Source organism: Olea europaea, unplaced genomic scaffold (genome assembly GCF_002742605.1).
Source record: "Olea europaea var. sylvestris unplaced genomic scaffold, O_europaea_v1 scaffold508, whole genome shotgun sequence".
NCBI classification, from domain to species: domain Eukaryota; kingdom Viridiplantae; phylum Streptophyta; class Magnoliopsida; order Lamiales; family Oleaceae; genus Olea; species Olea europaea.
In genome coordinates this window covers 447679-457842 of record NW_019263396.1, presented here as the reverse complement: position 1 = coordinate 457842, position 10164 = coordinate 447679, and the positions used below count along the sequence as shown (strand labels likewise).

General features: G+C 40.2%; 1 protein-coding gene across 1 annotated transcript; it reads left to right on the top strand.

The window, feature by feature from the left end:
- Window positions 1–2228: 2228 nt before the first annotated feature.
- On the top strand, window positions 2229–5034 carry LOC111388585. Its single transcript, XM_023013341.1, has 6 exons — window positions 2229–2269; window positions 3364–3676; window positions 3833–3968; window positions 4277–4616; window positions 4736–4898; window positions 5002–5034. The coding sequence occupies exons 1-6, from the start codon at window positions 2229–2231 to the stop codon at window positions 5032–5034; spliced, it is 1026 nt and encodes a 341-aa protein (XP_022869109.1).
- The last annotated feature ends 5130 nt before the right edge of the window (window positions 5035–10164 follow it).

Sequence of the window (10164 nt, the reverse complement as noted above, 5' to 3'; positions counted from 1 at the left end):
TCTGAAGTCCGTTGAAAGTTCTTTCCTTGTTTCAGCATATTGAAAAAAGGCAAGCTTTTATCTGTGGCCCTGGAGATGAAGCGACTGAGTGCGGCTATCCGACCATTGAGGCTTTGGACCTCCTTTGGTTTCTGAGATGACCTCATCTCTAGCAAGGCCATTATTTTCACTGGATTTGCTTCAATTCCTCTTTGATTGATAATATACCCCAAGAACTAACCCGATACCACTCCAAATGTGCACTTGAAGGGATTCAATTTCATATTATACTTTCTAAGTATCTGAAAAGTTTGGTCGAGGTGACTGACGTGTTCGGCTGCCTGGAGGCTTTTGACTAGCATGTTGCCCACGTAGACCTCCATGGTTTTGCCAATGAGTTTGGTAAACATCATGTTGACCAATCTTTGATATGTAGCTCCGGCATTCTTCAATCCGAAAGGCATGATTTTGGAGCAATACAAACCTCTGTCCGTAATGAACGATGTAGCTTCCTCATCAGGTCGAAACATGGGTATTTGGTTATACCCTGAGTATGCATCCATGAAGCTCAATAGTTCATGTCCAGCAGTAGAATCCACAAGTTGATCTATTCTTGGAAGTGGGAAGCTATCTTTAGGGCATGCCTTATTTAAGCTTGTGAAATTCACGCATACCCTCCACTTTCTGCTGGGCTTTTGCACCAGGACCGGGTTGGATAACCACTTTGGGTAGATGGCCTCCCTTATGAAACCACTGCGGCTGAGTTTGTTCACTTCGTCTTTCAGTGCCTCGTACCTTTTCGGATTGAGGGCACGCCTCTTCTGTCTATGGGGGGCACAGGAGGGGTTGATATTAAGGTGATGGCAACTGATCCTAGGATCTATTCCCACCATATCTTCATGCTTCCATGTGAAGACATCCAATTTCCTTTTCAAGAAGCTTATCATCTCTGCTTTCGCTTCAGGGGACAATGACTTTCCTATACGCAAGACCTGACTGGGGTCTTCTGGGTTAGCGGGAAAAGTCTCCAATTCTTTCATTGGGGTCGCATTTGGTTCAGAGTCAATTATTCAAGGATCTAACTCATCAAGAGGGTGTCCTTGTTCAGGGCCTCTTCCATGTCAACATCTTCCTCTTGTTTAGAGGTATGCCCTTGTTCAGGGCAGGCCCGGTCCTGGGCCGAGGTGAATGAGGCCTGCGCTTCAGGCTCAAGTTCTTAGGGGGCATCATTTTGGCCCTTTTTTTTTTTAGTTCAGCAAGCCCAAATGAAATGTCCAATCCAATAACTAAATCAATCCCAACCCAACAATCCATTTACTCATAAATCCCAACCTAACAATCCATTTATCCAAATCCAAATCCAACCCATTTACCTAAATTCCCAAATCCGAAAATTCATATCAAATGCACCGAGTGTGTGTCTTCTTCGACTTTCACGACTGTCACTCCACAGTCAGGTCACCATCACTCCCTTCTCCACAGTGACACAGTCTGGTGAGTCCACCACGAATCTGTCTTGGCCCATCTTCTGGCTTCTGCTTCTGTCTCCGACTTCGCTACTCACCTCAGTCGCCTACTCCACACTCCGCAGGACCACAGGTCGCAGCCTGTAGGTCCACCGTCCGCACTCCACAGCCCACAACCCACTGGACCACAGAAATCCCCTTCCCTCTGCTACACTGGCACACGTACTTGATGCAAGGTTGTGAGATTTTACAATTTTTGAATTTTATTTTTGTTTTCTCATTCTATTTTGGAAAAATTTACGATTTACTGATTTTTTTTTTTTTTACAGTAATTGAAAAAGAAGAACCAGAAGCCCCTCTACGAAGCTAAGCTTTACTGAAAGTTTAAAGAAGGTACTTTTCATCTCTCACTTTATCTTAAAGCGTGTGTGAACAGGCGTGAATTGGTATATATAAAAAATAATTTGCGTTTTCCTTTTCCAATATTATGATTGATTGATTAATTACAACTATGAACCGGTGAATGATTTTTGGGTGAATGTAGAATTGATTAATTTCTTTTTCTATCTCATCTGTGAATATGTTCTTAATGGTCTCAGGCATGCAATCAAATTGTGTTGATAAATGAGGCTTTCTCATGTTGCATTTAATTATGTGTTGATCATAGTTGATGAAGAGAAGATAAGATTTAATATAGGTTTAGCAGTGTCACTAATCGATGTAATTACTTTATCATTTTCCATTGCTGCATCTTAGAGTTTGAAATCAATAAATTGGAAGCATATGTTTGCATCTCAAGATCCTATTAATAGCTGTGAAAGGATGTACTCCTATTCTCTTTAGCTTCCTTGTTTAAAATGTGAGAAAGTATTCTAACCTCCTCAAGACCTCTTTCTGATTTGTTATTTCTTTCATTTTAATCCATCATATACTTGTTATTTCCTTACACGTTTCTTTTTGCTATGCTGGAGTATCGTTGACACAATCCAAAAATTGAGATCAGCTTACCACCAGTTCAGAAAACGGGATCATTCTCAAAGGTGTAATTCCATAATTTTCGTCAAAATTTCACTTATCAGGTAAGCAATGACTTACCCTAAGTTTTTATTGAAGAGATTGGAAGTGTTTGAAGCCTTGTCGATTTATATAATTGCAGCCTGGACGACTTATATGATTACTTATTGTAGGATGAACAATTGCACATGTGCACGTAGTAACTATATTGGAAACTATAATTGTGAGATGATTGAGTTATTTTGTAATTGTTTTTTAGGCTAATCAAGAAAACGAAATGAAATTGCATTAATTTAAAGTCAAGCAAGGGATATTAACAAGTACTTCAAAAGAAACAATGTGAATGCGTTGAATGAGGATGAAGTAGAGATTCAATCTACCCATGTTAATGAAATAGATGATAAGGATGAAGAAGTGAGTCAACCTACTGATGTTAACGAAGTAGATGATAAGGAAGAAGAAGTGATGAAGCCCGCCTCTAATAATGAAGAAGATGATAAGGAAGAAGAGAGTTGCTTTTCTCTAAATTTGGATGATCCCGGGAATTGAAAAATTATTGATCAAAGAACAAGCGATTACTTAGTTGAAAGGGGTCCAAAAAGAGTTGATGACATCTCGTTTCCGAAAGACTATACAAATAGTATTTCGATTCTTCACAATATAAGCGATTGCTACCTAATGGGAAAACAATTGATAGAAGATGGCTAGTATATTCAGTGTCTATGGACAGGATCTTCTACTTTTGTTGCAAGTTGTTTAAAACACCAATAAATGTGACAAAAGTTGTCCAACTAGGTAATGATGGATTCAAAGATTGACATAATTTGCATCGGTCTATTAAAAGTCATGAAGGAAATGAGGAGCATTTACGTTGCATGACTAGTTGAATTGAATTATAAAATAGGTTTCGATCAAAAACTACAATTGATAAAAGCGTTGAATTGTTGATTGATGATGAAAGAGAACATTGGAGACATGTATTAACAAGGATAATCGCTATTGTTAAAAGACTTGCGAAAAACACATTGCCATTTCGAGGAGATGATGAGAGGCTACATGTTGAGAACAATGACCTATTTTTACAAATGGTCGAAATGGTTAGTGAATCTGATCTAGTAATGCAAGAGCCCCTTCGACGGGCTAAAGCAAGAGAGATTCAATATACGTATCTTGGCAAAAAGATTCAAAATGAGTTGATACAGTTGTTGGCTAATCAGGTGAGAAGTTCAATTGTCAAGAAAGTTAAAGATGCAAAATATTTCGCAGTTATACTTGATTGTACTCCAATGCAAGTCAGGAGGAGCAAATGTCTTTAATTGTACGATTTATAGATAATTTGGCAAACTTACCTACAGTTCAAGAACATTAGCTAGAAGAAGGTAGATGACACAACAGGATTTGGACTTGCAACCGAGCTTCGAAAGGCTTTTATAAAAATTGATCTCGATATTGATGACATTAGAAGGCAAGGGTATAACAACGAAGCTAACATGAGCGGGAAGCACAAAGGTGTGCAAAGAAGAGTCCATGAAATGAATCCCCGAACTATCTATACTCCATGTGGCGCTCATAATCTAAATCTAGCATTATGTGATATGGTGAACTGTTGTTCCAAAGCTGTATCCTTCTTCGGAGTGATACAATGCATCTACACATTGTTTTCCTCTTCTACCAAGAGATGAAATTTTTTCAAAGATAATGTACAAAGGTTGACAGTGAAGCCATTGTCACAAACACGTTGGGAAAGTTATGTTGAAAGTGTAAAGCCTATAATGGAGAAACTGCATAGATAAGAGATGCATTACTTGATTTGGCAGAAAGTAATGAAGATCCTAAAGTGAAGAGTAAAGTTGAGTCATTAGCAACACATGAACTTCAAAATTTTGAGTTTTTGTTTGGCATGATAATTTGGTACAGATTGTTGCATGCTGTCAATATTGTGAGTAAATTTCATCAAACCGAATCAATGGATATTAATCATGCTATTGACCTCTTGCAAGGACTTGTTTCATTTCTTGAAGAATACAGAGAAATTGGATTTGCTATTGCCAAAGATGAAGCGACAAAAAAGGCAAGCGAAATAGGAATTGAAGCTATATTTACTGAAAAACGCATAATTCGAAGAAAAAACAATTTGATGGAAGCAGTAGTGATGAGGTAAAGCAATCAGCAGAAGAATCTTTTAGAGTTGAGTACTTTATTTTTATAATTGATCAAGCTCTATCTTCTCTGAGGACCTGATTTGAACAATTCAAATAATATGATGACACATTTAGATTTTTGTTTAATTTGAAGAGGTTAAGGGGTGCAACTTTTTCAAGTTTGTTAATCTCTTGTTTGAATCTTGAGAAATATCTTCAACATAATGGGCATTTGGATATCAGTGGGGATGATTTATGTTTGGAGTTACAAGTCTTGATGTGTTCTATACCAAGTGAAGTAACAAGAGCAATTGAAGTGCTACAATATTTGAAGACATTGGATGTTTATTTTTCAAATGCTTATATTGCTTACCAAATTTTGTTAACCATACCGATTACAGTTGCATCTGCGGAAAGAAGTTTCTCGTAATTAAAGTTGATCAAGACCTATCTCCGATCAACTATATCGCAAGAAAGATTAAACGAGTTGGCTATGTTATCAATAGAAAAAGAAATGGTTGAGCGGCTAAGTTATTCATATTTGATTGATATTTTTGCCTCTAAAACAGCAAGACGAATAGTATTTAACTAATTGTTTGAAATTTTTAGTTTGATGGTTTATAATATAAATCGTTTCTATGATATATTTCGTTATTGTTTTAATGTTAGTTTTTTAAGTTAGCAATAAGTCGCATAATACACCTTTGAATTTTGTCACTGGTGGGCCTACTTTTCATCGTTCGCCTCAGGGCCCATCAGACATAGGACCGGCTCTGGTTCGGGGGCGTCGAGTATTTTCACGTCCGTACTGACTTCAGCAGGAACCTCAGTTAGGATTACATTAACAGTTCAGGGCTCATACTTTCACAGTGAGTTTAAGTAGCATGCCCTGGAGCCCATCTGATCGCCTTGGACCGTAGCAATCCCATGTTCAGTTGGAAATTTCATGCACAAGTAGTGGATGGATGTGACAGCCCAAAGATCTTTCAAAGCGGGTCTGCCCAATACTCCATGATAAGCCGATCTGTGATCTACCACTAAAAATTACATGAAGTGTTGGGCCACTAGGGGTGCTAAACCCATCTCAACGGGCAGAGTGATTCGCCCTCGTGGGACGATGCTGTCTCCAGTAAATCCGAATAGTGGATCGTTCATGGGGATCAACCCATGTTCAATTTGCATTTTGTCAAAAGTGGAGTCGAATAATATGTTAATGGAACTGTCATTGTCAACGAGCATACGTTTCAATCATTTTCTAGCCACTACGGCTCTTACAACCAATGCATCACAATGGGGGTGGTGAACCCCCTTTGTGTCTTCCTGGGAGAAGGTAATTAAGGCCATCCTATCGGTTGCTTGCGACTCGTTGACAATGTAAGTGATCATTGGTGGGTCCTTTACTTCCCTTGTGTAATTCCTTTGGGCATTCCTGGTGTTGTTACCGATGTGGGGTCCCCTAATGATGGTATCGATTTCCCTGATGATCTGACTCCTAGAAAATGGGGCCTAGTTTCTCTGTCTGGATTGACCTCGATCCCTTGATTCTCTTCTCCAAGGCGATTGCTCTCTGTGCCCTCTCTCCCCCTTGCTCGGGGAGACGGATCTGCGAGGATATTCGTTCCTGCTGGAAGGGTGTGGGTTGCTTCGATCAAGGTGTCGATTGGCGTCTCGGCACTCACTAGTGTCATGCCCATAGAGTTGATGGAACATACAAAACCTTGCCCCTTACAAGGGTCTGTTTGACCTTTTCTTCTTCTTCTTCTTGTTATCAGCTCTTCCAAATAGTCCTGCTTTGGCAGGGGCATATGCCAACACCGGTACTGCATTCAATGTGGCCGAAGCCAAGGCCTGTCTGGACGTGGGAGCTATTGTATGACCTGCTTGGGTCCATTGCTGAGTAACAAGGTGTGCTGCGGGTTCTCGACCTACCTACCTCTGAGGCGGAGGGAGTCCCTGCGCGACACGGTTGCAATGATCAATCATTTCTTCACTCACAATTTTCACTCTTATCATTTCCACCAGTTCGTCATATGTGGGGGGGATTCTTGCTGCACACGTCCCTCCAGAACAAAGTGTTCATGTTGAGCCCGCCTTTCAAGGCTGAAAGGGCTTCTCTGTCAGTAACCTGTTCACAGTAGGTGATTTCGTCTGTAAACCTAGCGAGATAGCTTTTCAGCGTCTCCCCAGAGGCCTGCCTCATATCTTGCAAGCATTGCACTGGTGTCTCTCATTCTCTGCGTGAGAGGTATTGGTTCAAAAATGCTTTCTTCAAGTCTGGCCAACTTTTAATGCTTAGGGGACGAAGCCTACTATACCACACTTCGGCGGCTCCACCCAGTGTTAAATGGAAGGCTCTGCATTTCAAAGCAGGCAAGGCTTCCCTGAGACTCATTTGTGTTATATACTTGGTGAGGTGCTTCTCCGGGTCTCCCTTCCCTTCATACTTGGACATCTTAGGGGACATAAAATTTGCTGGCATTGGGAAGCTTCGGATCTCCCTTGAGAAAGGGAGGTTATCATTGTCATCGTTAATCTCATAAGACCGACAGGGCCCATCTGACCCTTCATCATCTTGAATGTTCTGGGGACGTGGAGGTGCTTCTACTCGACTCCCCCAATCTACTAGGTTCCTCCTGTCCCTCCTATTTCTAGTAGGAGAAGGAGCCTATTCTTGTTCCTGATCTGGCCGAATTGATCCTTTCACTGGGCAGACCCTATTGCTAAGACCCTCCCCTATCCAGTCAAGACACTTACCGACCTCTGTTCCTTATATTCTTGAGGGAAATTATCCCCCAAGTGTGGTTCTGAGGGCTGGTTCCCTTGCATATAAGATGTGGCTTCGGCGTCCATTTCTCTTTCGAGGGGGCGTTCTGTGTGCCGGCTCATATGGCCTCGTGAGCGAGATACGAGGGCTTCCTGCACTGGATAAGATCCTTGTGGCACTTGATAGCCCTGATGACCCTGGGCTTGCATGAGAAGTTCATGCATCGCCAAATTCTGAGTTGCGATGTCTCTCATACCCGCAGCTATTTAAGTCATTCCTTCAGTGAGCATGGATGTTCTTCCACCTCGGCGATGCCGGTGATGTGGTCTCTGATGAGTAACATTGTTATGGAGTATCTCTTCTTCAGATGCCTCTCTCATGGGGTTTTCGCCTTCATGGCTATAGCTCATCCTATCTCCTTTTTCAAAGGTGGTGAGAACTTGGATTGTAACTCGACTTTGTTCTTTTTCAAAAACGTGCCCTTTTCAGGGTTAGTCGCTAGTTTTTCGGTGACTTCTCCGGTGGAGAATGTCGAACTTTGAACTGGAAGTGTTTCCCACAGACGGCGCCAATCTGTTGACCTCGAAAATTGGACTTTCCACGTGGCCAACCGATAGCTACTCCACGTATTCCTCCCTGCGAACAATCAACGCACGGTCAGACGCACAAGGCCGAGACCAGCGGGTGTAGTGGCGGCCATATACACTCCGACGATCAAGTCAGGTTTAGGTGGTCGGAACAGTAGCCAGGGGTTGTTCAGAATAATAATAAGGGGGAGGAGAAAATATATAAACTTGTTATGGAGTACTATGTAGTAAGAGTTTCATTATATTTGCCTCTTGCCAAACCTTGGGTATTTATAGGTGGGATGAACCGTTGGATGTGGGACACGTGTATACATCTGACAGTATGAGGCGTTCGCTCGTAGGCGTCAATCAGCCGCGTCTGTAGAGTGGGCATGCAGCTTGTTCCTCCTGAATTGAATTGACATAAAGTTGATAAGTCACATTAACTAGCCTCATGGAGACGTCAAATCAATTTAAACCTTAGGTGCAGAGAGGATCTTGGCACAAATCTCTTTCTGAAATTGGGGGCGAATCTTCTGACAGGGGTCCACTTGGCCTCGGCCTCGGAGGCGAGGAGCTTCGGTCAGTTCGGTAGGATCGCCTATACCTCGCAGTGTGCTACAAGGTTGTTGACATTGGTGATATCACTTTGGAAACACTTCGTACGGGTGTCTATCAGGGCGGAATGTGTGGTGGTGGGCGTTCCGAAGTAGTTCAGACAGGGGCGTAACAGTAGCCATCATATCATTCTTGTTTCGTTCCGATTTTTCAGAATGTAGGGTAGGTTGAAACATAAAAAACCATCATTCATCATTTTATTTATTTAAATAATTTTTTAAATATGATTTAAGTGAAGAACACAACAATAAAATATAATATAATAATGAAAAATGATTCAGAGCTAGTACTAAAAATTCGAAACTATGGACTATAGGTTTTGCATCCCACCCCGTTTACTATTCAAGGTAGGACAATGTGGGATGGGGCGCGATCAGTGCCGGTTCTGTGATTTTGGGGGCCCGACGTGAACTTCATATAGTAGGCCCCCCTCCAAAAAAGACAAAAAATTGTATTATGCATGCAAAATAGGTGACTACGTGAGCAATTTTTCAATGTCTTCATTGGTTCAAATTCCCAAATAATGCTCTATTCGAGACCTCTCTCTTTGGCCTTTGTTCCATTAAAACTCTTGTTCACTGGATTTTCAAGCAGTTTATTGTTTAATGAAGATTACCTATCAGAGAGGAATGAACTCACAACTAAGATTCCTACACATCATAGAATCGAAACAATGCACAAATTCTAAGAATTTAATTCAACAACCTAGTCACAATGCTTAAAAATAAATCAAGGAAAATACAACTTATATAATTTAGACATGCCCTTCATAGACTTAAAGAAAATATCATTTTTAAGACTGTCGTCTCACTAGATCATATCATACAAAGAACGAATAGATCAAATTATAAGAACTAATGTAGATCTAGTTTATTGGGATTATCGAATAAATATAGCAATAAATAGAATAGAATTATTAAAAAAGATTAACATAGCCCGAGTTTCTTAAGGAAAATGCTTCCTTTGTTTTTGTTATTCGTTGAAATTGGGGTAGGTGGTGGGAAGATTTGGGAAAAAAATGGTAGTCTAGTGTATTGCAGACATTGTAGACATTCTAATTTCTACCCAATACCCACGGCCACAGTCCATAGTACCCAGAATTGAAACTCCATCTTAATTATCACCAATAATAAAGTAATTGAGTGACTGTTGTAATCAAATTAGCATTGTATAATACCATTGCAACTATTAAAGGTCTCAAAAGGATCATCAGGCCAACACTCAACAATTCTCAACAGAGTTGCAGATTTATCTTCTTAAATATTGTGACCAGTAAAAGGTATAAATTAATGGCATACTTAGTTACAAATTTTGTAAGAGAAATCACATTGAAATTTGAAATAAAAGGTAACCAAACATATTCAGTACAAAAAATAGAAGTTTTTGATTTCTTAAATATACACAAATGTTCTCCTAAAGTTATTGCCTTACTGGCCAATGAAAAAAAGAAGAAGCTATATGCTTGAATTATAAAGACAAATTTCAATTAACAGCCCTATTCAATCCACTTCATCTAAGAAAATCTTCAACGCAAAAAAAAAATAAAAAATAAAAAAATAATAATACATACCAATCATATTTTATACAGTAATAGGTAGGTAGTGGCAAGGTGCAGC